The sequence below is a fragment of the Pinus tabuliformis genome, chromosome Q (genome assembly GCF_031772625.1).
Source record: "Pinus tabuliformis cultivar Carrire ecotype Pingquan chromosome Q, CPIR1, whole genome shotgun sequence".
Lineage (NCBI taxonomy): Eukaryota > Viridiplantae > Streptophyta > Pinopsida > Pinales > Pinaceae > Pinus > Pinus tabuliformis.
The window spans coordinates 827,969,819-827,992,132 of record NC_142296.1 but is presented as its reverse complement, the minus strand read 5'-3'; the positions used below and the strand labels follow the sequence as shown (position 1 = coordinate 827,992,132).

The window sequence follows — 22,314 nt, the reverse complement described above, 5'->3', positions numbered from 1 at the left end:
TGTGTGGTCCCCTAGACATTGTCATAGGCATGCTGCAATTCCCGTGCTTCTGTCTCTAACTGCTGCAGTGTTGGGTCGTCTTGTAGTGAAGTGAGTGTGAAGAGGGACTGGTCCAACAATCTCGTGCAGTCCTGTATTACGTGCTCTATCTCTTTCAACCCCGATTGAATGGCGCGGTGGTGCTGCTCTTTGACTTCTGGGGGTGTAGAGGGCTATGCCTTTAGTTGCAACTTCGCGATATGCAAGTTTATCTCTAACAAAACCTTCGCGGCCTCCTCCTAGGTCCTACAGACTCCAGCTGCCAGTTGGTGTATCTTTTCCATAGTGGGGAGTGCTGTCAGCATGGCCAACTCTGGAATGCTGCTACAGGCCTCCTCCAATGCCTGCTCTAATCCCTGGTTTTGGGCAACCAGGTTTTCATGCTGTAGGCTAAGCTGTTCTCAATTTACCTTCTACTCGCTCAAGACTTGGAGAGAGTAGCCCTCTTTGGCATGAAGCTCAGTAGTTACCCCATCCTACAGATGGTATAGAGTGTCTCTAGGAAGGGCGATCAAATTCAACCCCCAACCTCTCATGTCGCCTTCGGCCTCTACTAGGACGATGCCTTCTGGTAACACCAAAGTGTTCATTGTGCGGGCGCGTAACATCTACTCAGCTGCGGATGCACCTTCCACAATGGTCAGTGTCATCATCACTCTTGGGGGTTGCACCTGTAATGCCTGCAAATACGCTTTGAGTGCCCCCAACACAGTTGTCTGCTCCGTCATCAACTCCTCCAGAGCATCCTCAGTGACATTGTGAACTGGTTTGCTACTTTCAAGAAGATCTCCCTCCAAGGTCTTCATTGTCTTTGTCTTTTTTCATGGGGTTGGCTGCTCCTAGACACACGACCTCTTGAGCTGGGTCGATGTTGTTGTAAGGTCCATGCGTTCCTGTGTCTCCACCTCCCCCTATATGTCCTACTCCGTGGACATTTCCTAACCTTCCTCGGTCTCTTCGATGGCCACGGTTGTGGTTCCTGCCATCCGCGCTTTTGCTGCTGCCTCAGCCGACTTCCACTATGTGGTCGCTTCCTGTTCCTGGCACTTTCTCTTTGCCAACTTTGTGAGGCGTAGCTTGGCTTCCTTCTTCCACTGTTGTGTGGCAATCTTTTCTAGTTCTACCAAGTCCGGGGCATGCCACTCCGAAGACCATGTTGCCATTACCTCGAAGATTGCATCATCCGTTGCAATGAATGGAAGCTTTACCCATGTCTGGGCTGGATCCTTTCGCGCTCGGATATACAAATTATGCATATATGCCTTGAATTTGGCCACACTTTGTAAACTGTTGTATATTGTCGGGGACAAATGTGGCCTGTGGTTGATCCATGTTCGGATGCATGCCTCCATGAACACCCAAAACACCTTGATCTCGCGAACCCCCATCGCGTCTTTCATCGCCCAGAGCAAGGTGTACCTTGCGGCTTCAGGTAGGTTCTTCTCAATGGTGGGGAACTGGCTATCCTCCACCAGCTCCCCTGCAACCAATAGGATCGATAAGAGCAACCACGCATAGTGTAAGGTCTTACCCTACTCCTGGGCCTCCATACAATTTGTCAAAAATTCGTCGCAGAGAAACTGCACCCAGTTGAACTAGACCCCCTCTGCACACTGTTTTGCCAATGCAATTACAGATGTTGGCACCTCGTCTGCATGGCATTTCCTCATGAGCTTGCTGGCTAACAGCTAGGTGGCGACGTGCACCCCTCGGTCCTTGATGCTTGTTATGTTAAATTGGAAACTAGGGCCAAACTCCATGTGGGTCGACTTATTTATGGCAGCTGATATTTTTATTGGATCCCTCTCGTCAAGAGCTGTAGGATTGATCCTAAGATCACCATATTCCGATAAGTATTTATGGAGATATGAATTTATTTTGTTTATGTAATTATTATCAAGCCGACCAGCTCTTATGTAGGCTCTAGAAGCCCAACCGACGTGTCTATTCAACCTCTACATTTTTAGTATAAATAAGAGAGGATGTGAAGTCTTTTAGAGACATTCTTGATGTGATCTCCTCTCCACGTCTTGGGTTTTTGGAGAAGGAGAGTCACAAAAAGGAATCCATTGACCTAGTCTGATGATGCCCTAAATCCAACACAGTCATAAGCTTATACGTTGTTCATGGTGAAGCCGCAGATGGAAGGAACCCTACCATAGTTATATGCAAGGCATAAAGACTCCTCATCTATACATAGGTCATGAGGATGAGACCTTACGTGAAGATATAAGACGTTGTATATCTACACTTAAGTTGTCGAATATGTGTATATACTGTCGGTTGCTTACCCCTTTCCGTGATTCCGCTGTATGTGTATATACTTCTGTAACAATTTTTCTCTATCATATCTGAGAAATAAAGAGCTAGCGGAACCCGGTAATTTTCTTTTTAGCCAGAATACCCAGACGAGCAGTTGAAATCTGAGAAAAAATGAAAGCCACCACAGTGAATCCCGTATTTCCGATCTCTGAACAGTATGATGGCTTTGATTTTGATCCAGAAATGCATTATGCTCAGGTGGTTAATGAAGCTGGGAAAAAGCCGCCATCGTCCAGTAACATTTCGAATCAGGTCATAGCTGGAAGTATCTCAAGTTCTAAGGGCGTGGACATTGATAAAGCTGTGGCAGATGTGAAGAAAAAGCGATCGTGGAAAAATGCTCTCTTTTTCTGGAAGAAGCTTTCTAGTCGCAGGAAACAAGAAAAGGAACAATGTGATCGGGACATGGAAGTGCAGTCTAGGCCACGGCGTTCCGGGTTCAAATCTCGTTCGGGGCCGATCTACATGAATGATTTTCATGTCCAGCAGCCGCGGCGTTCCAGTGCAGCACACTCGGGGCCTCTTTCGGCCACATTAACCCCTCGTGAAGGCGATTTGGCTGATATTCCTTATATGGCCTTGAAGCATCCCAACCAGGCAGGCGTTTCTCCTTCCACAGCACCTGTCTACTTGGTGACATGAAAATCCACAGCCTCAGTTTACTTGGTCAAATGAAATTTATAAAATGTACAGAGAGTCTTCTGCACTTATTTTAGTATCACTTACTCTTATGACATTTATGCATAGCAGTGATATTGTTCTCTTGACAAGTGATGAATGGAGATAATATATGGAAGAGATATTTGTTCCTATGACAATAATGTTTGGGCAGTGACTTTAGTGATATTTGGACAATGTGTCTTGATGTGCTATGAAATGTTGAAAAGAATATCTCAGTATCCTACAACATGATGAATGAGATCATGTGCATAATGATCAAGGGTAACATGATGATGAACCAGATCATGCTCATGGACAGCATCATGATGAATGTAATAATAAGCATGGGCAGCTTGATGATAAATGAGATCATGGACGTAAAGGGCAGCATGAGATCATGGACATATAGGACAGCATGATGATGATGAATAGGCAACATTATAAGATCATGAACATGAAGGGCAACAGCATGACAAGATCATGGACATGGGCAGCATGATGATAATCACAACTATTGCAACAGGACATCATATGCAGTGATGCAGCAAGTGGACTTCTATTGTAGATCTAGACAAGTCAAAGTGTTGACTTCTGTTGTAATTGTACTCTCTCTCTCTCTCTCTCTCTCTCTCTCTCTCTCTCTTTCTCTGCTGAACTTTGAAGATAAAAGAAGATTTGATCAAAGGGTTTCCCCACACATTGTGGGGTTTGTCCCTGGCTTGCGCCATATCTTGTGTCCTCTTGCCTTGGCTTGTCTTCTGTGTTTTAGATTTATGTTCTATCTGCAGTTTATCGTAATGCTGATGTGATTGCTAACTGTGAAAATTTAAATAAATTGCTCTAGCATAGAACATACCTAATCTTAACATGGTATCAGAGCTGAGGTGAAGACAATGCCCAAGCAAGAGTGAAAGAGCAATCACCGAAGTCAGTTGGGACAAGACAAAAGGATCAACGGTTTCCTCATAATTCACCTAGGGTGAAGTCAAAGCAGAAAATGTTATCAGAATGGCGCAGCGGAAGATTCTGATGGTCCATCTTAAGATCACTTCATTGGGAAGTTCGGATCTAAGGGTGGAATAAAAGGCAGATGCCTTGTTGAAATAAGTTCGGTCGTTATATGAAGGAGTGTCTGAATGGTAGAGACAAATCTCTTGATGAAGATAACAATCATTCCTGGGACATCTTCAATGATCAAAAGGAATGGCTGGTAATGCAGGTCATCAAGGAAATGGTCGACTCTTCCACAAAAGTAAGGAACCCCTGAATCTCTTTTATGTACCTGATCGCAAGAAGAACCTGATGTCCATCTCAGAAATGGAAGTCAAAGATTAAAGGATGGCACTTATCAATGGAAAGGTACATGTTTGAAAATAGATCTTTCAAAGATGTTTTTGAGTTTAGGGTTGTATCAAGTTACAGGAAGTCCACTAGGGACCATGTTCATTGACTCAGCACCAGAGGTCTGTGAGTTAGATGGTGACTTGGATGCTTGAATTCAAAAAGAAGCATGAAGGTGCATGTCTGAAATGTACCGAAGGAAAATATTATAAGGGGACCATTCCCCTCATGTAGCAGGTTCACAGGTTTGGAACAACCCGAGGAGTTTGAGAATCATGATCAAGGAATCTCATGTATACAGGTGGAATAAAGCCCTCTATGGCTTGAAGAAAAACACCTCGGGCATAGTATGGGAGGATTGATAGCTATCTAATGCAGCTGAGATTCACTAGGAGTGACACCAAACCATTACTCAAAGGTTGTGGATGATAAACCTCTCTTACCGGCACCTATGTCTAACAGGTGCAAACCCTCTCATTTATAGGAGACAGAGGGAGTTGGATTCTGAATGTGGGAAGATAAGCTGCAAGCCTGTGACTACCTCGAGGATTTTAACTTTCAAGAAGTTATATGGTAGTGATGTCGGACTTGATTTGGGAAATGCCTCTGAGTTTCATAAACTCAATCGCGTTGATGTTCTTGGAGAACCTCCGTCTGGACATATGTGTTGCAGTTAGCATGGTGAGCTCATATTTGGTTGAGCCTCACTGGATTGGTGCCAAGAATCTTCTGAGATATCTTCAGGGCACAATCTGTCATGGATTGAGATACACTGCCGGAAATATGAAACCACATGATTATGATGAGTGGGCAGGCAGTGTGGAGGATCACTAGAGCACTTCTCAGTGTTGTTTCTCTTTGGAATCTGCCTCGATATCCTGGATGAGCAGGAAGTAGAAGTCGGTGACTCTGAGCACCACCAAGGCAGAATACATTGCTGATAGTATGGCCTTCTGTGAGGCGGTCTGGTTGCTGAAGCTCTTCAGTGAGCTATTTGTACACATGATGAATACCACTGTGATTCTCTGTGACAACCAGAGATGGGATTCGATTATTGAGGAATCTCGTATTGGACAATTGATCCAGCAGATAGACATCAAATACTGCCTTATCTAGGATATGGTAAGTCGATGATCAAGGAGGCTCCATCGCATTAAGATGATGTACAGGTTAGAGCCCCGTGGAAAGACCAAATTTGTGATTTTCCCGAATGACTTGGAGTCGTTGAGAGACCTTTGTAAAAGGGTCCTGCATACATTGAGCTCTGGGAGCTTTGGGGGGCTTGCAGTTCTATTGGAGCAACATACGACCACAGGGTGACTCACCCTCCCCTGGTGGTGCGCGCTGGAACAAGATGATTCGCTCTCTTGTGGGACAAGATGATTCGCTCTCTTGTGTAGCAGGATGATTAGTTCTCCTGTGAGGCCTGGATTGATGTGTTCTCCATGGCGATTGTAGCAGGATTGATGTGTTCTCCTGTGAGGCCTGGATTGATGTGTTCTCCATGGCGATTGTAGCAGGATTGATGTGTTCTCCTGTGAGGCCTGGATTGATGTGTTCTCCATGGCGATTGTAGCAGGATTGATGTGTTCTCCTGTGAGGCCTGGATTGATGTGTTCTCCATGGCAGCCTGGATTGATGTGTTCTCCATGGCGATTGTAGCAGGATTGATGTGTTCTCCTGTGAGGACAGGATTGATTAAGTTCTCCTGTCGAGGCATCCTACCCATGCAGTCTGGGACTCATGGGAAGTACCTCTCATCTGATCAATGAGCAGGGAAATGAAGTTAGGGACCATAGTAGTACCGATGGACACATCGTTGTATCTACTGTACTCCCAATGCTAGGATGTCCTCCATTGATCTGGGATCAATGATACTGGTCTGGGACCAGTGGTAGGAGTTGTACATACTATAACGTTGACTTCGGGTCGGCTGAGACTGGTCTGGGACCAGTGGTACATACTCCGAGACTGACTTCGTGTCAGTGCAGGACTAGTCTGGGACCAGTGAGAGTCGTACATACTATGATGCTGACTTCGGGTCGGTTGAGACTGGTCTAGGACAAGTAGTACACTCTCTGAGCCTGCGATACTAGTCTGGGACCAGTGGTAGGAGTGGTACCTACTATGACACTGACTTTGGGACAGTTGAGACTGGTCTGGGACCAGTGGTACGCACTCTAAATCTAACTTCGAGTCAGTGGAGAATGGTATGAGACATTCTCGATCAATTATTCTTCTTCATAGTTCAGCAGAGCTGAGCAGAGTAGAGCTAGCAGAGCCAGCAGAGCTGAGCAGAGCAGAGATAGCAGAGCAGAGCAGAGCTGAGCAAAGCAGAGCTAGCAGAGCCAGCAGAGTTGAGCAGAGCAGAGCTAGCAGAGCCAGCAGAGCTGAGCAGAGCAAAGCAAAGCCAGCAAAGCTGAGTAGAGTAGAGCAGAGCCAGCAGAGCTGAGCAAAGATGGGTAGAGCAGTGCAGGGCACTGATGGCAGAGATAGTACAGTCGGACTTATGGATCAATGGATGGAGTTCTCCCTAGTTGAGAGGGAGTGTTAAATTGGCAACTAGGGCCAAACTCCATGTGGGTCGACTTATTTATGGCAGCTGATATTTTTATTGGATCCCTCTTGTCGAGAGGTGTAGGATTGATCCAAAGATCATCCGATTCCGATAAGTATTTATGGATATATGAATTTATTTTGTTTATGTAATTATTATCAAGTCGACCAGCTCTTATGTAGGCTCTAGAAGCCCAACCGACGTGTCTATTCAACCTCTACATTTTTAGTATAAATAAGAGAGGATGTGAAGTCTTTTAGATACATTCTTGATGTGATCTCCTCTCCACGTCTTGGGTTTTTGGAGAAGGAGAGTCACAAAAAGGAATCCGTTGACCTAGTCTGATGATGCCCTAAATCCAACACAGTCATAAGCTTATACGTTGTTCATGGTGAATCCGCAGATGGAAGGAACCCTACCATAGTTATATGCAAGGCATAAAGACTCCTCATCTATACATAGGTCATGAGGATGAGACCTTACGTGAAGATATAAGACGCTGTATATCTACACTTAAGTTCTCGAATATGTGTATATACTATCAGTTGCTTACCCCTTTCCGTGATTTCCGTTGTATGTGTATATACTTCTGTAACAATTTTTCTCTATCATATCTGAGAAATAAAGAGCTAGCGGAACCTAGTAATTTCCTTTTTAGCCAGAATACCCAGACGAGCAGTTGAAATCTGAGCAAAAATGAAAGCCGCCACAGCGACTCCCGTATTTCCGATCTCTGAACAGTATGATGGCTTTGATTTTGATCCAAAAATGCATTATGCTCAGGTGCTTGCTGAAGCTGGGAAAAAGCCGCCATCGTCCAGTAACATTTAGAATCAGGTCGTACCTGGAAGTATCTCGAGTTCTAAGGGCGTGGACGTTGATAAAGCTGTGGCAGATGTGAAGAAAAAGCGATCGTGGAAAAATGCTCTCTTTTTCTGGAAGAAGCTTTCCAGTCGCAGGAAACAAGAAAAGGAACAATGTGATCGGGACATGGAAGTGCAGTCTAGGCCACGATGTTCCGGGTTCAAATCTCGTTCGGGGCCGATCTACATGAATGATTTTCATGTCCAGCAGCCGCGGCGTTCCAGTGCAGCACACTCGGGGCCTCTTTCAGCCACATTAACCCCTCATGAAGGCGATTTGGCTGATATTCCTTATATGGCCTTGAAGCATCCCAACCAGGCAGGCGTTTCTCCTTCCACAGCACCTGTCTACTTGGTGACATGAAAATCCACAGCCTCAGTTTACTTGGTCAAATGAAATTTATAAAATGTACAGAGAGCCTTCTGCACTTATTTTAGTATCACTTACTCTTATGACAGTTATGCGTAGCAGTGATATTGTTCTCTTGACAAGTGATGAATGGAGATAATATATGGAAGAGATATTTGTTCCTATGACAATAATGTTTGGGCAGCGACTTTAGTGATATTTGGACAATGTGTCTTGATGTGCTATGAAATGTTGAAAAGAATATCTCAGTATCCTACAACATGATGAATGAGATCATGTGCATAATGATCAAGGGCAACATGATGATGAACCAGATCATGCTCATGGACAGCATCATGATGAATGTAATAATAAGCATGGGCAGCTTGATGATAAATGAGATCATGGACGTAAAGGGCAGCATGAGATCATGGACATATAGGACATCATGATGATGATGAATAGGCAACATTATAAGATCATGAACATGAAGGGTAGCAGCATGACAAGATCATGGACATGGGTAGCATGATGATAATCACAACTATTGCAACATGACATCATATGCAATGATGTAGCAAGTGGACTTTTGTTGTAGATCTAGACAAGTCAAAGTGTTGACTTCTGTTGTAATTGTACTCTCTCTCTCTCTCTCTTTCTCTGCTGAACTTTGAAGATAAAAGAATATTTGATCAAAGGGTTTCCCCACACATTGTGGGGTTTGTCCCTGGCTTGCGCCATATCTTGTGTCCTCTTGCCTTGGCTTGTCTTTTGTGTTTTATATTTATGTTCTATCTGCAGTTTATCGTAATGTTGTTGTGATTGCTAACTGTGAAAATTTAAATAAATTGCTCTAGCATAGAACATACCTAATCTTAACATGTTATGACATACCCTCGCTTCCCCTTCTCTAGCTTATATTTGGCCTTCATAGCATTTGTGAGGCCCAAGTCACTTCTCTTTCCTGCAATGGCTATGGGATTGGTTCCTTTGATGGGTAGCCAAGAAATTCATTGAATTAAGTCAGTTGTGATGGGAATTGGCTCCTCCAACTAGAGATACCCATCATGTACTAGACACAGTAGCTACTGATGACAAAAATTATGATGGGCATGCAGTGGTAGTGGGTTATCCACCGCAGATGGAGTAATCCAACCTTCTCCACACCGTGTAACCATTTCTGCTGCAGTAATTTTTCTGCGGTCAACTGTGGGAACTTCTCGCTGTCTGCGAGGTCCCAGCCTTCGAACTTTATATTCGGTACCTATCCCAGCGGTGGGCTGTCAAACCTTATTTCATTTGGAAGAAGCAAGGTTTGGAGCACACTCTTCGTGGCCTCCAGGTCCTTTGGTACCTTGGCTATCCCTTTCCACAGGGCCAGGTAGGGTGATAATTTATTGCCGAAGGTACGTGGGAAACATTTTCCACCTTATCGTCTCGTGATTCAATTTGAGCGATCAGGGCTTGCAAATCTACCTCCTCCTCCTCAGTTTTGACGGTGACAACTTTACCCTTCTCTGCCATTGACAATTTATTGAATTGTGGGTTCCGTGGTGATACCTGGACTGGCCCTATTGTCTGCTTGTATTTTTGTGGTCGTGGTGTGTGTTAACACCCAGGTTGTTCCCTATGACTCCCAAGGGAATACGGTCGGGGTAACCACTAACCAGTCTTTGGATTGCAGCTTCTAGCCAAGCTGTAATCAGAGAGGGCTCTCTCTTTAAAGTTTAGCTCTGTTTTGATAGTATTTTAGGCTAGCTATGATATTCAGGCTTTTGTTTTCGGAATGTGTTTGGTGATGACTTTAGTTAACATGTATATGTTCTCACTAGTATGTCCTAGTCCATTGGGCATGGAGTCAGTGGTCCTTTAGTTTGTCTGAGATACTGTGTGATACCTTAGTGATGCTGCAGAGCCAGATTTGTGTCTGAGGAAAAACGTTCATAATAGTTATTAAGTGGGGTGTATCCAGTTTATGTAAGGCAATTAAGAATCTCACAGAAAACTGCTAAAGAAAAGACGGTAAGAATATCAATCTAGAAGCAATGAAGAATTTCTAGTTAACATTGACACATATAGAATTAATAGACACATGAGCAGTTAAGAATTCATGTACATCGTTAATCCTGAAGACAAACATTCACAACAGTAAAAATTGAGCACAAGGTGTAATAAAACAAATCCTGTACTATTCTTTTTCTTCACTGCTAGCTTAGTACAACATGAGTATGGTTTGATAAACATAAGAAGACAAGAAACAGAGATTGAGGAAAACTTGTTATTTCATCAGACAGCACAGGAATTCTGCATCAGCACATCTAGCATCATCCATACATCAAATACTTCAGGAAATCACTGAGCTGGTCCAGCCCTTTGTATTAGATAAACTGAAAGTATACAATAGATTCTCCTTAGAGTCAAAAATCACCAACCCCTTATGCGTTACTAAGGGGAGTATTTATACAAAATTTACATGTAAAAATATCAAGAAAAGGAGTTAATGGCTCATAAATGTTATGCCAACTCCTGGAGCTTGGTAGCTGAGAAAGTAAAAGCTGCAGTAACTTTTTATTGCTTTAGCTATCAAAAATAGTCAGAAATTGATGACTTGGTGGGTGTCAAAGTCGACTGAGGCTAAGCTGTCCAAATATGCGTATTTGCTTATCCTTTAGGCTAGATGTCATTGTCCTTGTGGTGAGTCACCCTTTCAGCTGCCTTTATTACTAACTTTGTCATGCTGTTTGTTTTGTAGTGACCTGGAGCTAGCAGTGGTCGAACAACTGAGGCTACCGTGGCAAAATCTAAAGCATCGCTTGCCACCAATCCTCCTTAGGCATTTGATGTCTTCGAATTTTTATCAAGGTCTCATCGGCCTCTGTATACCTATAAAAGTTAGGAGGAGTTTCAAACAGATGATTTACCTCATTTTCAATGAAGAACAAGCCTTCAAGTTTATCATACAAGCTCTGTCCTGTGGGGGGCCCTGTTTGCTCAGATGTACTGCCAGATGCAATAATCTGATTTTCAATAGTGGTTGCCATTTTGTTGGCAAATTGATCTCGAGAGATCAGTCTTCCTGCACCACTTAGGAGGCTGGGCAGTCCCTTTGCTTGCAGCACTGCCATCTTGACTTTATATTCCTCCACCTCAACTTGTATCTCATAGCACTTCCTCTCCACAGTTTGTACATAGTTCCTGAGAGTTAGTACCTTCTTAGTAGTGAGGACAGCCTCGGTTCTGTTGGCAATGCCTATGGCTGCTAGTTCCTCCTTTTCTTGCCTGTTCAGGAAGTCTATCATCCTGTTGGCCTGTTCTGGCTTATCTCCCAATGTTGTCTTGGCCTTATGGATTTCTACTTGTGCTTGGCCCATTAATTCCATCTGTTCATGTATTGTTTTGATTGACCTCCATTGTTGACTGATGGAATGGCCAATTTTGGCCCATAGAATCCTCTTTATGTCGGCCATGGCAGTCTCTAGATTCAGTTCCTTCTCTAAGGCCTTTATCTTGTCTTTTAGGGCCTTTATTTCTCTGCCCTGCTCCGCTACAGTTACTTTTGACTTGTCATATTTGGCATCCAGTTCTGCCAATTTTTCCTTGGCCTTCTTTATTTCATTTTCCTGGAGCTCCATTTCCTTGATGGCCTTAGTCAATTCTTCTACACTTGCGCTGGCATCTGGAGCTGCTGTTGTTCCTGCTGCTTCTGTTGTGGGGGCCACTGCTGCCCCTGAAGTTGTTGCTGTTGTTGAAGTAGTTGGAGGAGCTTGGGAAGTGGATTCTCCCTGTTTATCTTGTAATGCTCCTTCTAGCTCTTTCTCCAAATCCATGATCCTCTGGTCTAGCTGCATTATGAGGTCCAATTGGTCATCAACCTGTTTTTGCTTTTGAAGCTCTGCAGTTTGAGGGTGCTCTGTGGGCAGCAGCTTCAACCTCTTCTTTAATGCATTCAGGTCATCCTCTTTCTTCTTCAGAAGGGCCTTTACACCCTTTGGATCACTAGGATCATGTCCTAGATCAATGATGATGTCCTCAAGAGACTTTATTCTATTGTCTTTGGCCAAGGAGGACATTCTCTCAAAATCCAACTGTGTGTTGGTGTTTTTCAGGGACTCTTTTAGCTCATGGGCCATGGTTGCCCTCTCCACCAAGGTGGCATAAACCATTTCTCCAGCTTGCTTGTGGAGTTCGATTTGGTCCATGGGATGGATGTCTTTGGCCATGACCTCCACCCTTGTCTTCACAAAATCTGCAGCTGACTTAGGCTGCGGTATTGTAGGCTTAAAGTGACTGAGGATTATTTTTTCCTCTTTAATGTCATACACAGACATTAGCCTTTCTTGCTGGGCTGGTGTTGCATCTATAAATTGCTTGTAGACCTCAGCCCTCAGCAGATCATTCTGAGCTTTTATTTGTTTGAAAGAAGCCTTAGTGCTCTTGGGCTTCTTGCTCTGCTGGGAGGAGGAAGACACCTCCAAACCAAGTTGCAATCCTTGCTCCTGCTGAAAGGAGCTTGTCCCTGTGTGCTGGCTGCCCTCCCTGTTTTTCCTTCAACTGTCAAGGAATTCTTCAGTGATGTCTTCTACCTCTGGGGAGTCTAGCCTTTTCCTTTTGGCTCCTGGTTGTTGGGAGGATCCACTAATAGGGGTGGACTCTTATCTATCTCTTTTCATACCCCTTTCCTCATGTGCTGGGGTTTGCAAACTTGGAGCAGTCAATGGCTCAGTCTGTGGAGGTGGAGTTTGCATTACTGGAGCTGATGGTAGCTTCGTTTGTTGAGGGGCAGTCTGCTCTTGCTGCTGTTCTATTTGTTGCCCTTGCTGGGGCTCTTGATGATGCTCATTTGAAGGGGCAGGCTTTTCTTTCACTGTTTCCTCCTCTGCACCCATTATCCCTTTGCCTTTGTCTGCAGCTGGTGCTGCTGTGGAAGGTGCTTGTGTGACTGGTGCAGTCCTTGAGGCCGAGGTCCCTTCTCCTGCTGAGTGTCGCCGTTTGAAGGGTACCTATTGCACAGAGTCTAGGTCAATAGTTTTTTCAAGCTACTTTATATTCTTTAGCATTATCTCTTCTTCAGTTAGCTTTTCAACTAGAGTACCCTGCTGCCATTCTTGCTGGTTGGTATATCTTTCAATGTGTGGGTATTGACAATGCCTATAACCTAAAAGCCTGTATTTGTTTCTTCTGGTAGTAATGAAGCCCTCAGGGTCATAAGGGACCCACCGAAAACTATATGATAGTTTATATTTGTCCTTGAGGATGAGGTCAGCATCTTCCCATCCTTCTTTCTGATTCATGATGAAGGGGCCCAACTGGTGTTTGAACTTGAGGTGGACCTTATTTTTGGCGCTGTGGAAGTGGGTGAGGTCGGACTGAATCAGCTGCCTGTAATACTCCAAGGAAAACAACCTCATAGGCACATATTTTGGGAGCCTGTATGGACAGAGCTCACAGCCATAGACTCTTATGACTGTATGGTCCTCATATAGGTACCAATCACCTATTTTGTATTTTTTGGAAAGCTACAGAGCCTTCTGTATCTCAGTTGATATTCTGGGAGGAGGGGACCTCATCAATAGGCAAGAGACTGGATACACAAATTAGTCAACAAATTCACAATAGGAATAGGGTGAATTTGTGACTTTGTGATAGACAGAGGTCCAGAAGATCACAGATCTTCTTTCCCCTCTATAATCCAGCTTTTTGATATAGCATGGAAAAGCCTCAGACTGATAGTACATAAAGAGGTGATAGATATAGGCCGAGTATTTGAAGACCCCCTGTCTATCCACTGCACCCAACTGATCATGGATTTTGTTAGCTATAAACTTGGCAAAGTTATATTTGCGGGCAGAGGGTTGGCCTGGGCTGTAAACAGCTAGTAATACTAGCATTGTCTCATCCACATGTTCGCTGGTGCTGTATCCCAGCACATAAGCAATCATGTCCAGGAGTAATCTCCCTACTTTAGTGAAGTAGACATCTAAATAAGGAGGTGGCCATGCAGGCTGGCACTCAGGTCTCATGAATGTCCTGGTGACCTTTTGAATCTCCTCACTGGTCATCTTGGCACCAGTGTCCAGCAGATAGTTCATGGAGAATGGGATTAGCAGCTCTGTCTGATCAAAATGTAGCATTTTATTGATGGATTCAGGATTAATGTAGAAGAGGATCCTCCCAGATGGAGTGCTAATAGCTCTGTGCTGCACATCATAGTTTTCAGCACATAGGCGAATGATTTCAGGAAAGACATTTACAGATGGGAGACAATAGTATGGCAGGTTTGACTCCCATATCCCATATGTATCATGACCATTCAAGTAGTCCTCTCTCAACTGCCTGAAGGTCTGCAGAAAGTCCCTGTTTCCCACACAGTCTTCAATAAGGTAGTCCTTGTCAGCAAGAGGCAAGGACTGCAGGTCTTTATTGGGTGGATTTAATGGAGCAACACTGAGAGCTGTGGGTGCAGGGGCAACCATTGTATGATTTGATTTTGAATAAGATGAGTGCAATGGTTTGCAAAGCTCTTAAGAGCTTAAATGATAGGCCAACTGTAGACAAAGTCTGAAATGTTTTTTACAGTGGAAAAACAGGCTTGCTTCTGCAGTTTTTGGTAAATTCACAGGGGTTGTGAATTGCTAGGGGTAAATTGCAGAGGGTATGTGAGGTTTACTTTGGTAAGACACTGCAGCTGGTCTACACCCGGCAAAAGGGAACAATGCTGGGCACCTTGGGGAAGAATTTGCAATTTTGGTGCGCGAATTTGACTGTTTCAATGTCGAATTATAGGGCTGTGGCAATGCAGGTTTCTTTAGCTCTCATTTAACTAGCAGACAATGATTAATTGTGGAACTTGACAGGTGTTTTAATGGTGAATTTGCAGAGAAATGGTATGCATGGGCGAAATGGGGGAATTATGGTGAATACCTGTAAAAATCGCTTAGAAAGCCTGCGGGCCGAACTGTGAAGGCTGAATGTAGCTTGGTTGATGAGTTGGCACGGCCGCAAGTTTGAATTTGGAGGTCCGGAGGCGATTTGGCAGTGAACCAGCGGCAACGGCTATGTCTTTTTCGCTCGAAAATGACATAAAACGGCCCAAACCGTGACTTTTAACGACAAATTCGGAAAAATAGAGTAATTGGCGCCTTTCCGCCGATGACGTCAGCATGACGTCATGGCGGGCCCGGGTACGGAGGTGACGTGGGCGCTGAGCTGGCGGCCAGAGTGGACTGACACGGTGGCGGGCGGATAGGGTGGCAGGGCTACGTGGAGGGCCACACGGCGCGGGGGCGGGGGGAGGGTGCTACGTCATGATGACGTATGCATGACGTAAGGGGGAGGTGGTAACGGGGATGGTGGTAAGCGGTTTCCCCGCACCACCTTTGGGCAAAGGCGGTATCGGGGAGGGGGGCTCCGAACAACCCCGCCGCCTGCCACGCGTCCCGGGTACGGCGCCCAATACCGCCTTTCCCCGGACGTTAAAGGGAGGCAGGTCGGGGAGCGAAATCGACCGCCCACCATTAGATCTGGGCGGCGGAGATCGGACGGCTGGCGGGTAATGCCGACGGTCGCGCAGCTTTCTGGGTTGGGTCCCGCCCATATTAAAATATTCCATTTAATTTAAATGCGCGGAACTTTAGGATAAAAGGGTTTTGGTGGGTTTTTTCAGGATTTTTGGGTTTTTTCAAGGGCTTTTCATTAGGAAAAAGAGGTTCAGAGTGGGTTTAGCAGGGGGAAGGGGGTTTTCTATGGCATTTTTGAGCAGAGGGAAGGTGAGGGCTTAGGAGGAGGTTATCACTCCAACCAGAGGTTGAAGCAATCCCATTACAGGGTTGACCATAGTCCCTGTTGGACTAAAGTCCCCCAAGACTAACTTACTTAGCTATAGTGCTAAAGAGGGAGGATATTTATACAATGCTGGGATTTATACACCATAGTGTTATAATAGTAGGGAAAGGGTGACATAGGGGATTTAGATAATAAAAGTTAAGGGTTAATATGGATGAAAAGGTGAATGAGGAGTGAAATCACTAAGTTTATTTGAAAACCACTTAGCTTTAAGAGTAGATCAAAATGAAAAGATTTTTACACAGGAAATGTGGCTTTTAAAGGCATAAGAACCAGCATAAAACCTCAAATTCTTCCATGAATCTTAGCTGATTAAGGGATGTTAGTAAATGGATGTGAAGGGGGAAAATGGGAAGTTAGACATGCTCCTTTGCTTTGCTGCACATGATGTAGAAGAGGAGCCTCTCCATCCACTGATTTGCCTTTGTGACCAGGTTATCAAACCCTCCATTGAAAGGAATTATATTTCTGCAACCCCATCTGCTTACCCATCTATTTCCTAGCATTTTTTGTTACTTCCTGGAGGGTGCACTTAGACTTGCAGACCCTCATATGCCTTTTCTTTTCCTTGGCTTTTTCCTTTTGATTTTCTATCTAGTGCTACCCTTATTGCTTCCAAGGTCCCAGATTAAGCAGTTGGGAACCTTATTTCTCTACCTAGCTACTGGTCTGCCAAGATTAAACAGTTTGGACAGACTTCTTCCTCTATTCTACAACAGAAAATTGAAACATGGCATGATCCAGATTAGGCTGTTGGACCATCCATCAAAATTGGGACAACATCAAGCTATAGACACACATTGTCTTCTCTTGGAAATATGGGATCTTTGCATCACCAAAGCAGAGCATATTTGGAACTTCCTTTGCCAATCATGAAATATGAAACCTATTGGTATAGGTGGCTAACAGTGTGTGTGGGGACTTTGGAACCTCTGGTGTAGCTACCGCCTCTCTAGGCTCCTCCTGGGTCACGCGGGGCTCTAGCGTTACTTTCACGAATCGTACTCTGGTTCTTGTAGCTGTCATTATTTCTATACTAGATTCGTTTGGTTGCATATTACTTTCACAAATCGCACTCTAGTTCTTGTAGTTGTCGTTATTTCTATACTAGATTCGTTTGGTCGCATACTTACGGGTGGAAAGGTATCTTGGTGCTCAATGCTCTATATCGGCTCAAATCTCAAACAACCAAGTGTTTCTTTGAGGCTTCCCCAAGGGATTTTATAGTAACGTTTGAATTTGAATTCACCCATTCCCTCCACTTCTGAGTCATTAGTACCTTCTTAGCAGCAGATCATCTCAAATCTAGCTCTTAATTCTTGTCTTAATGGCCCACCGCCCACTCCTTTTTTCCTTAAATTAGACCTATTGTCATGAATAATGACATCAACAGTCACCTCCCAGCCTACTTGTACAGCAGCGCAGCCCCTTATGCACGACCATGATTCCTGTGACATACTGGCCCTGTGCAGAACCTCCTTTCCGCACAGCTCTCTTGCAGACTCGTTTATAGTCCCGCACCTTCTTTCAACTGCTTGGAGCGCTGAGACTATGCTTCCTACAGATAGTCAGGTGGTTGCACCCCTGGTGCGAGGCTTCCATTTTCCTGCTAGTCTGGGATGTGGGCACTCTTCAAATACCCTTGCGTCCAGTAGTGCATCGCGTTCTTCTTTGTATGGTATGCTCCCCTGTTTAGTAAGGTGTGGTCGCAGCCATGATAGCAGGGTCGCAACTCTTTCTAATTCAGTAGTAGGGCTGGCTAGACTTGAGCCCATCATGCTTAGTTTCTCGTGGCCCACTTGCACGACTTCAATTTCCAGTTTGTTGATCTCTTCGTCCAATGTCACACTTCTCTTCCTCAGCCGTGCCCACTCGTCATCGTGTTCGCAAAGTTTCATGCTCCCTCGTTGGATGGCTTCTTGCAACTACCTAATTCCTTTACCCAGGTCCTCACGTCCAGTCCCAACTCTGGGAGTTGTGGTCTGGGGATTCTTCTCTGTCCTCCTAGCTTCATCTCTTCTTGTCAATGTTGGGGCCATTTCCATGCTCTGGTTTTTGCTTATGGTCCTATAGGCCCATCGAACCATTGGTATGCGCAGGTCCCAGTCGGTATGTCTCATCTGGTGAACTCTATTCATGACTTTGCATAGCTTTTTGAATGCTTTGTCACAGACTGTTTGTGGAGTGTGTTGCCTTTCCTACTGCTGCATCGGGTTTTGATTTTCAATCTTTAGTTTGGGAGGTGTTTGCACAACACACATCTGCACCCATCGACACAGGTGGGCACAGAAATTGCTTCGTCCTGGTTTCTCGGCTCGTGTTCATCGCTAGTGACTTCCTAGTCGTAAGTGCATACGTCTGCTACATTCATGCCTATTTCCAATATTGTTCTAGTGTAGATTCCACCATCACGCGGGTGTCGTGCACAACGCCCATTCTAGTGCATCATACCACTACTTTTCTAGCACTGACCTTTCAAATTTATCTAAGAATTCATCCATGCCTGTCTCCCCATCATATATTAGCAATTCCCTTGCTTCGGTCGTGACGCACCGCAGTGATCTGATCATCATGTTGCAATTCAACGTTGTTACTTCGTGCAATCAGTTCTGCCAGCATTCTATTTCTTCATTTGAATCCGAAGTACAGGAACTGTCATGCTTCCATTATATTCTCCCATCTATAATCAGGTTCACCTGATCCTGGTCTTGCGCTGTTATCTGGTAAATGTAATCTAGCTCATCGTTGTTGTCATCACCGCGCACAGGTTTAGTGTAGCGCGCTCCTTCGGTTGGATCTAGCAGAACTACTACACGTAGGAACTTTTTCTTGAAAATCATCTTCCGCTTCTTTACGTTGATGACTCCATTCATATCCGTGGCCCAATCTATTCCTAGCAATGTGGGGTAAGGGTTTCTATCATCCTCAATCTTTATCACCTCAAAGTCCATCTGCATGCTCGTGCCTTTGATGTCCATTGTTACCCCTTGCAACCTTCCCACAGGCAAGATCTTTTCTTGGTTCACCATCTGTAATTGAATAGGGGACCAATGTAATGCGGGCCTACCCATGCGTTCCCATGTCTAATTTGGTAACACATTCACGTCCAAACCTAGGTATAAGATTACCTGATCCATTTCATATTCACCAATCTGCTCCGTTAATCTCATCTCCCTCCTAGTGCATAATGTATGCTTTCCTAGTTTCTGGACTACATGCAGTTCACCCAACCCTATGCACCTAGTGATCAGCTCTTGTAGTTCTTTAACTGCCTTATTGTCGCGCAGTAGCTTCATGAATTTCTCTAAAAAGGTATTAAGCATAGAAGGATCCATTCTCGGCTCTGGTTGATCCTTACTACCTGAAGTAGAGGTCTTCGTGAAGCTCTTCTTAGCTTCCATAAACATCTCCCTTGCATGTTCCAATTCAAACTTAGGTTCCTTTGTAGGATCCTTGTGAACCCATGTATCTCCTTTGGGCTACTTCCCCTTATCTTCCCCTATGGTCGCGCCGCTTTTGAGCACCATGTTCACGTTGGAGTCTTCTTCACGCGGTTCAGACCTCATCATTTGAATATTCTACGTCAGAGTAGGCTGAAGTACCCCTTTCTCTCACATCTGTGCGATCAATGTAGGACAATCTACTGCCTAATGATTTAACTGATAACAATACGAACAACATGTTCTGGTCGGATTTGTACAGTCACACACATAGTGCCTAGGTCCTCCGTAATTATAGCAGATTAATTATCCACGCCCTCTTCCAGGTCCCATTCCTCCTCATCCTCATCTGCGTTCTTGGAATCCACTCCGCATTATTGCGGCAGCTGGATCCTAACCTCGCGCTTGGTCTGCATCCTGTAGGCAAGTGTTTGATCCATCAACAATTCATAACTTTGAAAGTTTCACTCATCGTGGCCCACTGATCTACAAAAATTACAAAACAGCTGTTGTGGAGTCTGTGTATACTTCTGCAACAGGTGATAGTTGTCCATCATGTGCTTTCCTCCCACCTGACAGATTGCGCACCAAAGCGCAGGTGCCGCACTTGGCCCTGCTTGTGCCTCTTGTCTCAATGGCATTGGTCCCCCTCCTACCAAGTAGTTTGTGAAGACTAGAAAATGATACTTATCGTGGCCCTGGCCTTTATATTTTATGCACCATACTTCTTCGCGCACCTGTGGCTGGGGTGCCCTATCTTGCTTCAACTCTGCATCTTCAAGCATAGGTTTTGTAATCGCACGTGGATCTGTTGGACTCCCAATCCAAGATCCTGTATCAGTGTTTCATGCAACCTCATCACCATTTCCAACACTTCTGCTTGGGTTGAAAGCTTCTACTATGACAACACTGTCCTTAGGTGTGGTGCTAAAGATGCCACAAACCACGCATGGTGCTTCACATCCGTTAGTGTAATATTAGCCTCGTGGATCATACTCTTCAACCTATGATCCAGATCCCAGGGGGTCTCACCTGGAAGCATCGCGATCTCTTTAAATCTGATGATCGACTGTGTTTCTAATTTTGGCTGGCTAAATTCTCTATTCAATGCATTCTGGATCTTCGCTATTCCTACATTTGGATGATCATTTGAGTGCTTAATATACCATGTCAGTGTGCGATCCTGCAACACACTTACCAATGTGGCCTTATTAATGTTGTCATTCATGACCCCATGTGCTTCCTACACTTCTCTTACCACGAACCAGAACTAATTCGGGTCCTCGTTCCCTACTCCTCTGAATACGGGTAGCTTGATCACGCTCACCATGCTGAATTGCCGGTTTGGTGGAGGTGGGGTAGTTGAAGATGGAGGTGAAGTAGGTGAAGTGGGGGATGGCGTAAGGGGAGGTGATAGCTACGGAATATGCTACCTTATCAAACTGACCACACTCCTCGGAGAACCCGAGTGCGCTCTTCCTTGCTCTCTCGTGAAGGTGAAATTAAAGTACTGCTCCCTAACCCTTCGATCCCTTTGTACATCTTTCCGCTCCACGTTGCTCCACTCATTAATGTATTCGTATAACCTGCTTTTCACATAACAACATCTTAATCCAGGTATTCATGGATTTGATGTACCTACTTCGCGGTCCCTTGAGAAAACATCGTTCTGCTTCGCTATAACTTAAATTTGTGTCTATTGCAAACTCAATGATAAACCCTCCTATTATCCAGTCAAGCCAATGGTCCACGACCCGCGCGATCTTATCTTCTGATGCCTCTAGTCTATGTACTAACTCCAGGGTCCACACTATCGGTTGGTCGAGCTTGTACCCTCCCTGGCTATCAGCTAACCTCGCGATCCAATCATACAGATCTGAAGAGAAGGTCGCGAAGAAGATCTCATGGATTTCTGTATATACGTAATGATCTAGCCACCTCTTCTTGGATATCTGTGGAGTCCTGTTTTCCTATGTTACAAACTCGTGAAGCTTCTGATCCAACCAATCTTTAATTTCCTTCTTCGTAGGGTTCTAGTGTTCTGACATCAGACATCCCTTAGGCAGATCCCAGTCGCAGAAACGAAACCATTTGTTGTCTTATTGGGGCCTGACCCAGGTTTAGAAGTGTTTTATCGAAACAAATCCCGAAACTACCAGCCCTTTCGGCAACAGTCCGCGGAGCGCAGACTGAAGTCTCACTCGAGTTAGTATGGGAGGGTGCTGGAACTAGGTTTCCGCACCCTAGGGATGTATTTATGAGATCTAGAATGGTCGCAAACCGATCCTGTGCACTAGTGTAGCTCCATGCAGCTGTCTGTATAGAATGCGACTGGGCGCTATCTAGATCCTCTAACCTTACTATGTTATTACTATAGATCTCACTAAATTTTGTGGGCCCAGTAATCTTTATTAATCATTCAACATTTATAACTAGTTCGCACAACCATAAACTGTAAATGATGCATAAACATGTAACAAAAACATAAACATATCAATTTGCGAATGGATGCCCAATATTTCATAACCAACTTATCTTTTATTAATCTTTTGTTCCAATACAATCCAATTCCACCTTGCGTGCATAGCTGTAGGGGTCCACGCACACAGCTACAGACTCTATTAGGCCTTTGCACATAAAGCTGTAGAGCCTCTCTCTACTACCACGACCCAAGACTCGGACTTACAGACTCAAAGCAAATATTGCATTCAACAGCCCATATCACTTAAGATCAAAACTAACCAAGAAAACTGACTCCTACACTTAGAGCCTCGCTCTATTTATACATTCCCATTGTCCGCAAACCATGGGCAGGTCGACTCACTTTCCATTATCTTACATTATTTTTTGGCGAACAAACCTTTGACTTGACTCATTACAATTCACGCTCCGCGCAATTTG

At 44.6% G+C, this 22,314-nt stretch overlaps 1 protein-coding gene across 1 annotated transcript; it reads left to right on the top strand.

The window, feature by feature from the left end:
- Positions 1–2,472: 2,472 nt before the first annotated feature.
- LOC149222177 (uncharacterized) lies at positions 2,473–3,003 on the top strand. The gene has a single exon (XM_089387524.1). The coding sequence runs from the start codon at positions 2,473–2,475 to the stop codon at positions 3,001–3,003; it is 531 nt and encodes a 176-aa protein (XP_089243650.1).
- The last annotated feature ends 19,311 nt before the right edge of the window (positions 3,004–22,314 follow it).

Excerpts from the sequence above, each read along its gene's own strand:
- LOC149222177 (XM_089387524.1), top strand. The coding sequence starts at position 2,473 with ATGAAAGCCACCACAGTGAATCCCGTATTTCCGATCTCTGAACAGTAT.